We start from the raw sequence: 15,304 nt of genomic DNA, 5'->3' as shown, positions 1-15,304 counted from the left end.
ACGGACTGTAGCTTGCCAGGCAAGAATACTGGAGTGGGTTGCCATTTTCGTCCCCAGGGGATATTCCTGACCCAGGGATAGATCCCACACCTCCTACATTGCAGGTAGATTCTTTACTGCTGACCCACTAGGGAAGCCCCTAATTTTCCACATATTTCCATAAAAAGGTTGAAATAATCTAGAAAATACACATAACTTATAGTATAACAAAAACTTGACGATGATTTTAAAACCATAAAGAGTATGCAGAAAAATCATCAGAAGTTACTCTGGGCTGGAAATAATTAGCTAAAGACCACCTAAATACAGGGCATCAAGGAAAGTCCTAAGAAAGAAACTGCTCCAGTGGTGTGACCAAATTAACCTCAACTAAAGGCTGTACTATATTGTCCTGATAATGCTTAAAAGTCTCAAAAAGGATCAAGCTATTTCCAGGTAACTTAAATGAGTCCAAGAAAAAGCACAAAAGCACTTAAAAGACTTTAAAAAAAAAAGGCACAAAAGTACTTGCTGCTGCTGCTAAGTCACTTCAGTCGTGTCCGACTCTGTGTGATCCCACAGATGGCAGCCCACCAGGTTCCCTCGTCCCTCGGATTCTCCAGGCAAGAACACTGGAGTGGGTTGCCATTTCCTTCTCCAATGCATGAAAGTGAAAAGTGAAAGTGAAGTTGCTCAGTCGTGTCAGACTCTTAGCGACCCCATGGACTGCAGCCTACCAGGCTCCTCCGTCCATGGGGTTTTCCAGGCAAGAGTACTAGAGTGGGGTGCCACTGCCTTCTTAAAAGACTTAAAAACAAAATGCCCAACAACACAAAAATCACAATATTTGACATCTGATTAAATTCACACACACAGAACAGGAAAATATGACTCATAAGAGAAAATTCAGTGATAGAATAAGAAAAAAGCATTTAAATGGCTATTATAAATACAGTCCATATACTGAAGAAGAAAGAAGCATGTTAAGAATGAAAGAAATAGATTAAAAAATGACCCAAGTCAGAAGACTACAATGTTTAATATGAAAAATACGCTGAATTGGAATATCATCAGACTCTGCACACTCAATGACTAGAGAAGATTAGTGAAGACATAGCAATTAGCAAAAACAAACAAAAAGCTAGAATACTGGAGCGGGTTGCCACGCCCGCCTCCAGCCTATCTTCCCAACCCGAAGATCAAAACCACGTCTCTTATGGCTGGCAAATGGGTGCTTTACCCCTTGGTGCCACCTAGGAAGCCCAATCTAAAAAACTCAATGAACCTCAAGAGGAAGAAAGAAAAATAACATCAAGGTACATCATAATAAGAAAGCTGTATGCCGAAGAACTGATGCTTTTAAACTGTGGTGTTGGAGAAGATTTGAGAGTCCCTTGGACTGCAAGGAGATCAAACCAGTCAATCCTAAAGGAAATCAGTCCTGAATATTCATTGGAAGGACTGATGCTGAAGCTCTGATACTTTGGCCACCTGATCTGAAGAACTGACTCACTGGAAAAGACCCTGATGCTGGGTAAGACAGAAGGCAGGAGGAGAAGGGGACAACAGAGGATGAGATGGTTGGAAGGCATCACCAACTCGATGGACATGAGTTTGAGTAAGCTCTGGGAGTTGGTGATGGACAGGGAAGCCTGGTGTGCAGTCCACAGGGTCAGAGAGTCCAATACGACTGAGTGACTGAACTGAACATCATAACCGGACTGCTAAAAGGCAATAATAAAGAGAAACTTGTAGAAACAGTGACAGTAAAAGGACATATAGAGACTATCTAACACATTACCTAACAAAGATAAGGATGATGGGAGACTTCTCATGAGAAATAATGCAAACCAGAACACAGAGGAACAATATCATTGAAGTACCAAAAGAAAAAGAACTGTCAACCTATAAATGTATACCCAACAATAACATCTTTCAAAACAGGTTGGTAAAAGGTACAAATTTTCACCTATAAGATGAATAAGGTCTGGAGGTCTAATGTAAAACGATGTGACTCTAGTTGATAACACTATATTGTATAATTGAAATTTGCTAAAAGAGGAGAATTTAAATGTTCTCACTCCTACCACCCAAAAAAGGTAACAGGATAAAATATGAGATGATTTATGTGTTGACTCAATAGGGGAATGTATGCATCTATCACAATGATTGCATGTATCAAATCATCACTTTGTACACTTTAAATATCTTACAATTTCATGTCAATTATACCGCAATAAAACTGAAAACAATTTAAATATCTATCTCTGATAAAAGAGACAAAAAACAATCAGCATGAACATAGATTTATATCCGTATGTATCGATCAGATTAACAAGCTTGACCTACTTTGAGAAAAAAAGTACATCACTCAACAATGGCAGAACTGAACTTTTTTCCCCTAATTATACATACATACTGAGTCATGGGAGAAGTCTCAACAAATTCCAAAGACTTAAAATCATACATACACCATTCCCTCTATCCACAATACCATGAAGTTAAACATAATAATAAAAAGATTTAAAAAAAAAAAAAAAGATAGGTATTAAATGAGAAAGACGCAGAAGAGCTATAGAATTTGTTAAGTCTACAAAGCATACAATGGGATAAAACAGTTAAAGGAACATGGAAATTTACACAGAAGTCCAACCAGTGTAAACTGTACAGCCCTGTGGAGCTTCCCCCCTAAGATTATCTGCCACAGGAGAAGAGGAGGTGCAGACCTCACTCTGGCAGCGAGCACACCACACTTTGTGCCTCTGACCTCACCAAGAGTCAGGAAACTGATCTACTCCCTGAACTCAGAAAAAAACTCAGGATTGCTTCTTTATGCCATTCTCAAAGGTTTGCTTTAAGACACATTAGGCAACTCCATACTTGGTAAGCCCTGCTGCATTCTACTAATATTAGCATTCCAAATATTATGAATAGTGATATTAAAGAGAAAAACACACACACAAAAAAGCCTGCATCGTTCCTATTCCCCATACACATTGCCCACTTTCACTATATAAAGGCAAGGAGAAAGGTGCGTACCTATAGAGAACCCGAAGTTGATGGCACACACGTTCTTCATTAGGAAAATTAAACTTAAAACTGTGACAGTAACAAAAACAGAAAATGTAGCTGTACATTTTCACTTTTATCCAATATCAAGAGAATTTAACTTCTCCGTCCTCATTTTAGATAACTAGTGTCCAAAAACACTTCAAAGATAATACACATAATGACTAATATCTCTATACTTTCTAATTCAAGTCCTGTCTTTTTCTAATTAAATACATAAGCAATTTACCACTAGCTTTCTTTTTTAAAAGCACTAATTAAAAACTGAAAATTCAATTTCCTCTTAAAAGAAATTTGTTACATCAAAATTGTCTAATAAGCTTTTGTTCAGAAATGAATAATTAGGCCAACGATTTATTATTTGAGCCTCACATTTTAACATATGCCAGGTGTCAGTTCAGCACCCATAATTATAAACAGACTATTATGCAAGTTATTTAAAAAAGATGAGGTTGATTAGAAATGCATACAATGAATCTCCTCTAAACATGTGGAAACATTCTAGGTGCTATTTTCAGCTTCTGTGCGCACTGTAGAGTAGGTTGCTACCTACCCAGATGAAAATAACTACTTTCAAGGAAAGTCAGCTTCCTCGGCCTCCCTACTTCATGCACATACTGAACATATGCCATGTAAGTTCAATGCCAAATGTTCCCAGGATCAATACAGTGATGATACCAAGTACATAATCTGTCTTTGCTAGTATAATCATTGGAAGGACTGATGCTGAAGCTCCAATATTTGGCCACCTGATATGAAGAGCTGGTGGCCTTCACTGGAAAAGACCCTGATGCTGGGAAAGACTGACTGCAAGAGGAGAAGGGGATGAGATGGTTGGATGGCATCACGGATTCAATGGATATGAGTTTGAGCAAACTCAGGGAGATAGTGAAGGATAGGGAAGCCTGGCAGGCTGCAGTTCATGGGGTTGCAAAGAGTTGGACACAACTTAGCGACTGAAAAACAAACATGAGGGTCAAAGCAATGGAATGGAAAGCTGTCAAAGAGAGCCCAAGTCAGAAGCACGTGGAAGATCAGCCAGCAAGGTACCTTTTTTCATACAAAACATCAGGTGGGGCTCCAACTATCAAACTACTCCAGGGTGGCACACCTGGGACTCAAATCCACATCCTCTGACTCCCAGCTCTAAGTCTCCTAAATGCCAACGCCAAGTCGAAACAATGACTCAGTGTCATCATGGATACCTTTTCTTTTTTTTTTTTAATTTTATTTTATTTTTAAACTTTACAATATTGTATTAGTTTTGCCAAATATTGAAATGAATCCGCCACAGGTATACATGTGTTCCCCATCCTGAACCCTCCTCCCTCCTCCCTCCCCATACCCTCCCTCTGGGTCGTCCCAGTGCACCAGCCCCAAGCATCCAGTATCGTGCCAGAACCTGGACTGGCGACTCGTTTCATACATGATATTATACATGTTTCAATGCTATTCTCCCAAATCTCCCCACCCTCTCCCTCTCCCACAGAGTCCGTAAGACTGATCTATACATCAGTGTCTCTTTTGCTGTCTCGTACACAGGGTTATTGTTACCATCTTTCTAAATTCCATATATATGCGTTAGTATACTGTATTGGTGTTTTTCTTTCTGGCTTACTTCACTCTGTATAATAGGTTCCAGTTTCACCCATCTCATTAGAACTGATTCAAATGTATTCTTTTTAATGGCTGAGTAATACTCCATTGTGTATATGTACCACAGCTTTCTTACCCATTCATCTGATGATGGACATCTAGGTTGCTTCCATGTCCTGGCTATTATAAACAGTGCTGCGATGAACACTAGGGTACATGTGTCTCTTTCCCTTCTGGTTTCCTCAGTGTGTATGCCCAGCAGTGGGATTGCTGGATCATAAGGCAGTTCTATTTCCAGTTTTTTAAGGAATCTCCACACTGTTCTCCATAGTGGCTATACTAGTTTGCATTCCCACCAACAGTGTAAGAGGGTTCCCTTTTCTCCACACCCTCTCCAGCATTTATTGCTTACACCTTTTCTTCTATACTGCCACACTCTCTTTAAAACAGTTATACCACAGAGACTTCCTTGGTGGTCCAGGATTCTTAACAAACAATCCGCCTTCCAATACAGGGGACAAGGATTCGATCCATGGCTATGGAACTACGATCTCACATCCCATGGGGCAACTAGGTCCAAGTGCCACAACCTAGGCCCAGCACGGCCAAAATAAAAACAAATAAAATTTTCAAACATAAAATGTTATACCAGATTTTTTTTTTGGCATGTTCCACCCGAAGTCTCTCACTCTAAATATTTCCCTCTTTCCACCTGAGCATTTACATCTGTAACAAGATCAAAATCACTTGACTCACATTCCTACTATCATTGTTAAAATTACAGAAATCATAACAGGTTGACCTGTTTCGAAAACAAGGTCATAATCTCTTAGGTAATCTTTTGAAAAAGAGAAAGTTTCCCGAACACAATTTAAATAAACTCATAACAGTCCCAGAATAAGACCACCTTTCTCTCCCAAAGTGCATCCTACAATGTGCCACAGGATAAGATATGTCTGTGGGCAAATAAATTTGAAAACATCATATATAATACGCTCCCATGTGGATTCATAATTAAAAGTTCTGAAAAGTACTAAATATAAACAAAACCATTCAACTTTGTTTAACCCGATATGTCCCAAGGTATTTGACTAGAAAACCCTTATCATAGAACACATAGGAAAATCTCTTGGCAAAGTTAGTTATCTGTGCACCAGAAACATGAACAAAATTTATAATTTAAAACTAAAATTGTCTTCTAAGAAATTTACATATGAATTAAAACAAAAAAGTACAATTCCCATACCACATTTTTCTCAATGCACAGATTAGAAGGATAAGGGGTATAAATCAGAATCAATGGCCCAAGTTCAATAAGGCACATTACTAAGTTTTGAAAGTATAAAAAGGTCAATAAGTTAGGCAGAAAACATCAATATATTTAAGAACAACAGAAACAGCACAACAATGTAAATGTTCTTAATGCTACTGAACTATATGCTTAATAGCTAAGACGGCAAATAGTATATATATTTTACAATTTAAAAACATACAAGAGAAATAGAATAGACATTCTTAATCTATACAGTAATACAACTTTGTTATTGTAACAAAAGAAAAAAGAGGCAATAAAATTCCACCCCCCTGAAAAAGTTTAAACCATCCCATAAAAAAGCCTGGACCCGGAAAAAAATTTAACTAGGGGTTATCTGTGGAGAAGGCAATTGCAACCCACTCCAGTACTCTTGCCTGGAAAATCCCACGGACAGAGGAGCCTGCTAGGCTGCAGTCCATGGGGTCGCTAAGAGTGGGCACGACTGAGCGACTTCACTTTCACTTTTCACTTTCATGCACTGGAGAAGGAAATGGCAACCCACTCCAGTGTTCTTGCCTGGAGAATCCCAGAGACAGAGGAGCCTGGTGGGCTGCCGTCTGTGGGGTCGCACAGAGTCGGACACGACTGAAGCGACTTAGCAGCAGCAGCAGCAGCAGCAGGGATTATCTATAAAATAACAATAATGGAAACACTACATGTCAAAATAATGGGACACAGCTAACACTAGGTTGAGACGAAAGTTGATAGTCTTAAGGGTCTTAGTCACTACCTAAGAGAAGGGAAGAAAATGCAAAGGTAGTTACAAAACAGCAAGAAACGGCACACTAAACCAGAGACTAAAAAAAAAATCACTTTCCTAATAAATGAAGATAGGGCAGTATCTTAATCATCTTTGCCTCTCCTGTATCCAGCCAGTACATAATGTGTTTCATAAACGCTACCTCTAAAGAATGGGAGCTGTATCTAAGCAGTGAATTAAAGAATGGGAGCTGTATCTAAGCAGTGAATTAAATACATTAGCGGAATGTCATGGAGAATTCAAAGGAACTACAATCATCTTATTTCAGTGTTTTTTAAGCCAAATATGACATTCTCTTGTTAGTCTTCTCATTGAATATGCCTTCCATTTTCACTACTATCAGTCCTCCTTAAATTTATTCATAGACATATACTATCAATGTACCAACAGGTGAACATGTAATTTTTAGAATCAACTTTTCAAGTAAAAAGAAAATTAAAAAGGAGCTCAGAAACTCATGAAAAAGATTACAAGGGTAACGAAAAATGTCAGTGTATATTTTCAAAATTATTAAAAAGTAAAGACTATTAATTTAAACAGCATGGCACAGATAACAGCCCAACAGAACTAATTAGAGCCCAGGAAGAGACATGCACACAGACATGACCGAGGTGACACCAGAGTCGTGGGGAGAAGACTTTTCATTAGATGATGCTGGGATAACTGATTACATTTATTTTAAAAACAGAACTGGACCCACACGTATCGCCACACACAGACACACAAAACAATTACAAATAAACTTCTAAACAGAAAAAAGGAAAAAATAAAAAATAACTTTTAGAAGAATAACATGGGCAGCCCTCGTGGCTGAATGGTAAAGAATCCGTCTGCCAGTGCAGGAGACACAGGTTGGATCCCGGACCCGGGAAGACCCCACATGCCTCAGAGCAACTGAGACCAAGTGCCACAACCACCGAGCCTGCGCTCTAGAGCCCCAGAGCCGCAGCAACCGAGCCCGCACGCTCGAGAGCCCGTGCTCCACAAGAGAAGCCGCCACAGTGAGAAGCCTGCACACGGCACCCAGAGAGTAGGCCCCACTCACTACAGCTAGAGAAAGCCTGTGCAGCAGCGAGGAGCCAGTCAGCCAAAAATAAATGACGTGAAAGTGAAAGTCACTCAGTCGTGTCCAACTCTGCAAATTTTCCAGGCCAGAATACTACAGTGGCTAGCCTTTCCCCTTCTCCAGCGGATCTTCCCAACCCAGGGATCAAACCCAGGTCCCCCGCATTGCAGGCGGATTCTTCACCAGCTGAGCCACAAGGGAAGCCCAAGAATACTAGAGCGGGTAGCCTATCCCTTCTCCAGCAGATCTTCCTGACCCAGGAATCAAACCGGGGTCTCCTGCATTGCAGGCAGATTCTTTACCAACTGAGCTGTAAGAGAAGCCCAAAAATAAATAAAAGTATACACAAAAACTTTTATTTAGTTTTGGGCTTCCCTGATAGCATCACTGACTCAACGGACATGGGTTTGGGTGGACTCTGGGAGTTGGTGATGGACAGGGAGGTTCATGGGGTTGCAAAGAGTCGGACACGAATGAGCAACTGAACTGAACTGATACACACAAAAAGGAATATGTAATAGCACATCTTAGTGTTAGATTAACATCTCATGGATTGATAAATTTCTATTAAAATTAAGAACTTCTGCTTAGCCACAGATAGTATAAAGAAAATGAAAAGACCAAACATCTTATGGATTGATAAATATCTATTAAAATTAAGAACTTCTGCTTAGCAACAGACACTGTAAAGGAAACGAAAAGATCAAACACAAAATAGAAAAGTATCTGGGACCCGTGTAAACAAGAAAAGATTAATATCCAGAATACATAAAAGAAATTCCTGTGGGTAGAGTACCATGACATCTGAATTTTTTCAAACATCTCAGAAAATAAACAAATGAATAAATAATAAATACACATATATGGATATATATACATACACACATATTACAACAAAGCAAAGAAGGCAAATATATTAACAGCTGACGGAAATAAAGGCCATTAGTTTTCTTTCCTTTTCTAATACTTGAAACATTTTATAGCAATAGCTGGTGGAGGATGATGGTATGCAGAATTCCTACAAAGCAAGAGAAGAAACTGGCTTAAGACTTGATAATCATTTTCAAAACAGGAAATTCCAAAAACCAAGATAAACAGAAAAAGATGGTCATCCTCATTAGTACTCAAGAAAATACATATTAAAACGACACTGAGGAAACAATTTAATGGTCATGAGATTGTCAAAAATTTAAACTGGGACTCTATCAAACGTTCAAGAAGATGTGGGTTAATGGATACTCCTATATAAACTGATACACATGTGTGCCTGTGTTCCTGCATTGAGGCACACCAACACACTATTCAGTGGGACCGATGAGCTGCACTTTACACAATCAACGTGTATCAACCTCAACCTAGCTTTAAGCAAAAGAAAAAAAAATTAAGTCTCAAAAGAACATGATGCCAATCCATTCAGAATCAATCAATCTAGTATTTAGCAATACACTCAAAAAGGGAAATAAAATAAAAAAACATTTGTAAAAAGAAAAAAAAAATTTAAGAAAAACAAGAAAACCTTGGTGAAGTTTATCACCAAAGTCAGAATAGCGGTTACTCCTTGAAAGAAAGTACAAATTTCAATCCAAAAGAGACAGAGGATTCTCTAAGCAACCAGCCTTTTGCTTTTTAACAGAGTGAGTCAGAGTATGCGCTTTTAACCATATCCATACAATTCATATACTCTTCTGTAAGAAAGAACCTACATTCAGAAATACCAGGAGGAGCTGGGAAAACAGTTTTCTACATTAAAAAAATCAAATCATCGAAGACAAGTGACTTAAAAATTATTTTACCTTCAACTATGTCCTGAATACAATAGACAAATTGCCTCAAGAACTGCTACAATTAAATTATTTTTGAAAAGACAAATCCTTTTTTCAGGGGAATGTTCACCTCTGAATTTGTCATTTTGTAGGGACAGTGTTAGTGTACATGCTGCCAAAGCATACACTAAAACGTCTTCCAAATGTATAAAATTTTCACAAATTAGAGAGTTCTAGACTGTCTTCCCTCTTCATGAAAAATATACAAGACCTGACACACATACGAAGAGAGAATAAAAGACAAGTGTGTATACTCACAGTTAACTCTATCATTCTATCATTAGCTGTATCATTAGGTTACAATTCACAATGCACATGCATAGCAAACATTCTTCATAGTATGTACTCGATGACAACTACAGGAGCGGTTGGGGAGGACATATCTAATAAAGGACACAACCTCATGGGTTAGAACTGACCATCTTTTACTCAGCATTAATCTAAGTTTTATAAATTAAAGATACAAAGTTCTAAAACTTTCTTTACACCATTTAAAAAATCCCTGGAAGACTCCTTTCTCCTTTGAGCTCCTGTATTTTGTTCTTCGGCGTGAATGCACTTGACAGATTCCACTTTATAGTTTATCTCATCTCCCACAACAGGTAGATGTGTGCACGAACATAGAGTCCACCTTCTTCATCCGTGTGCCCCCTGGGCATGCCTAGCTTGAGGCCCTGAATGATAAACCCCAACATGTCTTTTGACTACAGATAAAGATAGCTTAATTCTCATATTGTTGATACAGCGCAGTTCACTGGCTTCATGCACACCCCACAGGGACAACTGACTACACATTCACCCTACAGGCTGGGACGTGCTCTCGATGCCTTTCTGGATCACTAGGGGAAAACTGCAGAGATTTTTCTGTACTTGGAACATCATGCCATTACCATAACATGCATGAAGTAATGAACTCAAAAGGAAGATGTTTGTTTTGACATTTTTTTTTCATTCCTTAAGGAATGCTTTTAGCCTATGGCTTTGCCTTGGGTGAGACAATGTCAAGGTTTAAAGCAAACAAAAATGCCAGCCTTTGAGGTCAGTTATAAATCCTCCTCACGGTCACACACAGGAGCTACTTATGCAAGTTGGCTGGTTGGCCAGCCGGCTGGTTTTCAGCCATGAATAGCAAGAGAAGGGATGTGCATAAACTGAAGAAACCACATCACATAATAACGACTACTTAAAATCAATGGATGCTGGTGGCAGCTTCCTTGTTTCTGAACCACAAAATGGCAATATGACAAGATAATCACTGGGCTATCGAGGCTGGCAGAAAATTCCCTGCATACACCTGGCTTACTAAACTGAGTTACTGGTAACTGGAAGCGGGGGATTAAGGATATGTCATTGAGAGCTACTTAGGTTGTTTATATTTGCTATCGTCTCTTAAAAAGCAAGACGTAAAAAAAAAAAAAAATAAAATAAAAAGCAAGACGTTTAAACAAGTGAATGTGAGTTGGTTTTTTCACTTGCTCCCCTGTAGGCCACGGGCTCACAGTGGCTTGTCGGGATTATTTAAATTCAGGAGCGGTACAGTACTTGGCTGACAGGCTCGAGCACCGCTGCAGGCTACAATCCTCACACAGTGCCTGAAGGGTTATTACAATTGCAGGCGTCTACAGAGGACAACAAAGCAGCCTTACCCCTTCCCGAAGGCACCTCATTAGCACCGTGTATGCAGCCAAGGGAACAGCCCAGCATTCTCGGGGGTGCTTTTTTTTTTCTTCCTAAAAATGAAGTAGAAGGAAAGGCAGTGAGGCTAACGGCACAGAAGGTGTTAACCCTTTCAAGAAAAAAGGCTAAGTTTCACATACACAAATGACGTCGAACTTCTTAACTTTCTACTGCAAGTACTGCTTACAACCTGCCAATCATGACCTGATGAGGGGTCCTTCACTGCAGTGTACATACAAAGCACTTCTTCTGTTTCCCAGGATGTCATATACGATGTTGATAAGCTCCCCTCAGCAATAGCTCGATGGAAAGAACCAAGGGATGACAGCATGACCTGGCTGATAGAGAAACCACGCCACTGATAACCACAGATTACGATACACACACTTCTACCTAAAGGTATGACATTATCTGGAATGACGTGGAAGCACAGAACATGCAGTTTGGAGTAGCATCTCTGGATAATCCATAGGAACAAGGAAAACACAGTATGCTACCTAGCAAGATGAAGCTCGACAAAAGCAAGTACCTAGGATCAGTGAGTAAACTGCTTGGAAGGATATCAGGAATAATTCTTTCACAAAGAACTAAGTTAGAAAAATAACCACAAGAACTCTCCTGGAATCTAACAAATAAAGTCACAAAATCAATCAGGGGCCACAGAGAAAGATGAGAAAAAAAAAATAAAACACTCTGGTTATAGCAGAAGAAAGTAGGTTCTGCTTAGACAGAATATTTCTGTTAGAAGACTGTCCAAATGTCAGAAGTGGTACCTTACTGATCCAAAAGTACTTAATACCAATGATGGGAATTGTGACTCGTTAACACTGTACCCTTAATCATGAACTGCCACACATGGTCATAATCTAGCCATTATCGACCGGAGCTGCTCCAGCTCAAAAATCACTATTTCAGCACCCAATTTAACTTTCAAACACAATGTGCCTCCCTTCCAGCTCATTTATTCACAACATTCACCACAGGCTTTCCTTAACATCCCTGGACCCTACTCCCCATGTTCCTCGCCCTTTTTCTTTACCCCCGTCTATCCCCTACCCACCTTGGCTGCCACTGAGATTCCTGGCCTATAATTTAATCACTCCTGACAAAGGCCTGAAGGAGCTCATTCTTTGGAGTTCCACTGTCTCAGGTCTGGGGAAACTCAGCCTTACCCAAAGGCAGTGGCTTGCTCTCTCTAGGCCTGTGGTCAGACAGCTGGGCTCTGGGAGGGGGGACACCAAAAACACAGACTACAGAGTGACGTAGGATGGGGAAGCCCAGGGACCTTCCAGGTCACTCACCAGGCCTGCTTCTCTCTCTGACAGATTCCCTCTCCTGAAAAACTACAGCATTTCAACCCACTGCCCTCCCAAAACTTCGCTTTTATTCTTCACAAAGATCATGAAAGTCACAAGAGAGGAACCACGCGCTCACCTCCACCTGCAGCTGGCTGCTGCTCATACCCTGGGTCATCGTAAGACAGGTTCCTCCACCCCTTCCATGCAGGCTCACAAGTCCCCTCCCACCCTTCTTCCTTCAGGGTCACCAGCTTCTGGACTATCCCTTACTGCTCCTAAGTGTTCAACATCGTGTCTCCGTGGGATCCTTCCTATTTCCACCAGACTCACTGTCATCTCCCATTTTCAAAACAGCCCTCCACCCCACACCCCTCTGCTCCTTCCTATGGTGATGCTCACCTCATACTGACTTCCTCAGGATCCCACGTCCCTCTAAATCCTCAACACACAGCAGTCTGACTTCTTCCTCCCACTCCATGTTAAATACATACATAAAACAGCTCTTGTTGGGTTCCTGGTTGACTTTTGTATCCACTCAACCCAGGAGACTCTTTGTAGTCCTTTTTCTTGGACCGTAACTTCCACATTCAGCCCTGTAAACTCTTTTCTGAAATACCCACTCCTCTCCTGATTTTGCTCCTACTTCACTTACTCGCAGTTACGGACCAGAAGCTTCTCTTACAATCCTCCCATCTATTCTCCACATTGAAACCAGAGTCACCCTTGCGGCACTTAAGTCAGATGACATCCATACCTTTCTTATAACTCTTAACCAGCTTCCTCTTGCTCTTAGGATCAAAACCAAGGCCCCCGACTTGGCTGAGGAGCCTTCCGCGATCGCATCCCTGTCTCCTGCAGCCCTGCCTCTTGCTCACTTCCCTCCTGTCCCACTGGCCACGCTGCAGCTCATGACTGAAAACAAGCACCTACTGTGTGCCAAGAACTCTTCTAAACAACAGTCATGCAGCTATGAACAAGACAGACAAATGTTCTGTCTTAATGGTGTTCAGTGGGGCGGTGGTGGGGAGGGAGTGGTGGGCACAAAAAAATTTTTTTTTACTTAAACAAAATAAACAAGGCAAGACAGTCATGCAAGCTATAAAGAAAAGCACAGCTGGCCAAGGGGTTAGAGGAAGTCTGTATGCAAAGGGCTTCATCTCACAGTTCTCAGGCTCAGGAGGAGGCTCTCTGCAGAAATCCATGCAAGAGAAGATGAACAGCAGATGTCTGCAGGTAAACACTGTGAGCAGGAAGAACAGCGAATGCACAAGTGTGGCAGCACGATCAGGGTGTGGGGGCTTCGAGGTCCCATGGGGAGGCCAGCGAGGCTGGAAGGAGGAAGCGGTTAAGAGGGTAGAGAGGACAAAGGTCATATGGGAACTGAGGAGCAGCCCCCAAGGCCCAGAGGTGACAACAAGGAAGACAGGGAGCAGGGGGAGCCCTAGGAGTGACAACGGTGGAGGGGCCTTGCCTCCACAGGCTCTCTCCAGCTTAGGTCTGGGAACTGCAGTGCACACAGAGTGACGCAACGAGACCACCTGGGAGTTCTTTCAGCAGGCCAGGTGACAGACGGTGACGTGCTGCACCAAGAGAGACAACACATGGGAACACCTGACTCTAGCTCATTATGCATCCTTGACAAAAGGAAGAAAAAGATACATAAACTAAAATGTGCTGTCTCACACATTCCTCTATAGAATCACAGTCCGGACTGCAGTCCTCAAGCTTGTAACCTTGGAGTGTTGCCAGAGAGCCAAAAGGTCAGGACGTCAGTCTCTTTGTTATACATTGGGGGGGCGGGTGTGTGTGTGTGGGGGGGGGGTGTGTGGGGGTGTGGGGGTGTGGGTGTGTGTGTGTGTGTGGGTGTGTGTGGGTGTGTGTAGGTATGGATAACTTCAGGTCAGTCCCAGTTCAGCGCTGCCCTGAGATGTTAAGGTTTACCTACATTCAAAGTTACAACGCCACAAAACACCCTCATTGCATGAAACATTAGTGATTTTTGTGGATATAACTTCCTGTCATTAGTTCAGTTCAGTCGCTCAGTCATATCCGACTCTTTGCAACCCCATGGGCTGCCAGGCTTCCCTGTCCATCACCAATTCCCGGAGCTTACTCAAATTCATGTCCACTGAGTCAGTGATGCCATCCAACCAACTCAACCTCTGTTGTCCCCTTCTCCTCCCACCTTCAATATTTCCCAGCATCAGGGTCTTTTCCAATGAGTTAGTTCTTCGCATCAGGTGGTCAAAGTATTGGAGTTTCAGCTTCAGCATCAGTCCCTGCAATGAATATTCAAGACTGATTTCTTTTAGGATGGACTGGTATAATCTCCTTGCAGTCCAAGGCACTCTCAAGAGTCTTCTCCAATACCACAGTTTAAAAGCATCAGTTCTTCGGTGCTCAGCTTTCTTTATGGTCCAACTCTCATATCCATACATGACTTCTGGAAAAACCATAGCTTTGACTAGATGGAACTTTGTTGGCAAAGTAATGTCTCTGCTTGGTTGATCATAGCTTTGCTTCCAAGGAGCAAATGTCTTTTAATTTCATGGCTGCAGTCACCATCTGCAGTGATTTTAGAGCCCAAAAAAATAAAGTCTGTCACTGTTTTCACTGTTTCCCCATCTATTTGCCATGAAGTGATGGGACCGGATGCCATGATCTTAGTTTTCTGAATGCTGAATTTTAAGCCAACTTTTTGACCCTCCTCTCTCACTTTCA

The 15,304-nt window shown here is 41.2% G+C and overlaps 1 protein-coding gene across 4 annotated transcripts in view; it reads right to left on the bottom strand.

The window, feature by feature from the left end:
* ULK4 (unc-51 like kinase 4) overlaps window positions 1-15,304 on the bottom strand; it is a 519,962-nt gene that overhangs the window by 404,751 nt on the left and 99,907 nt on the right. For 3 of the 4 annotated variants that reach the window (XM_027522705.1, XM_027522704.1, XM_027522708.1), the window contains one exon: window positions 11,255-11,338. The exons of the other annotated variant lie outside the window; for it this stretch is intronic. In XM_027522705.1, the coding sequence (XP_027378506.1) occupies window positions 11,255-11,338 (84 nt within the window). The remainder of the gene's footprint in view (window positions 1-11,254; window positions 11,339-15,304) is intronic. 4 annotated transcript variants of the gene reach the window in all.

Source organism: Bos indicus x Bos taurus, chromosome 22 (genome assembly GCF_003369695.1).
Source record: "Bos indicus x Bos taurus breed Angus x Brahman F1 hybrid chromosome 22, Bos_hybrid_MaternalHap_v2.0, whole genome shotgun sequence".
Lineage (NCBI taxonomy): Eukaryota > Metazoa > Chordata > Mammalia > Artiodactyla > Bovidae > Bos > Bos indicus x Bos taurus.
Note: the sequence above shows the minus strand (reverse complement) of the source record. Positions and strands in the feature narration are given on the sequence as shown.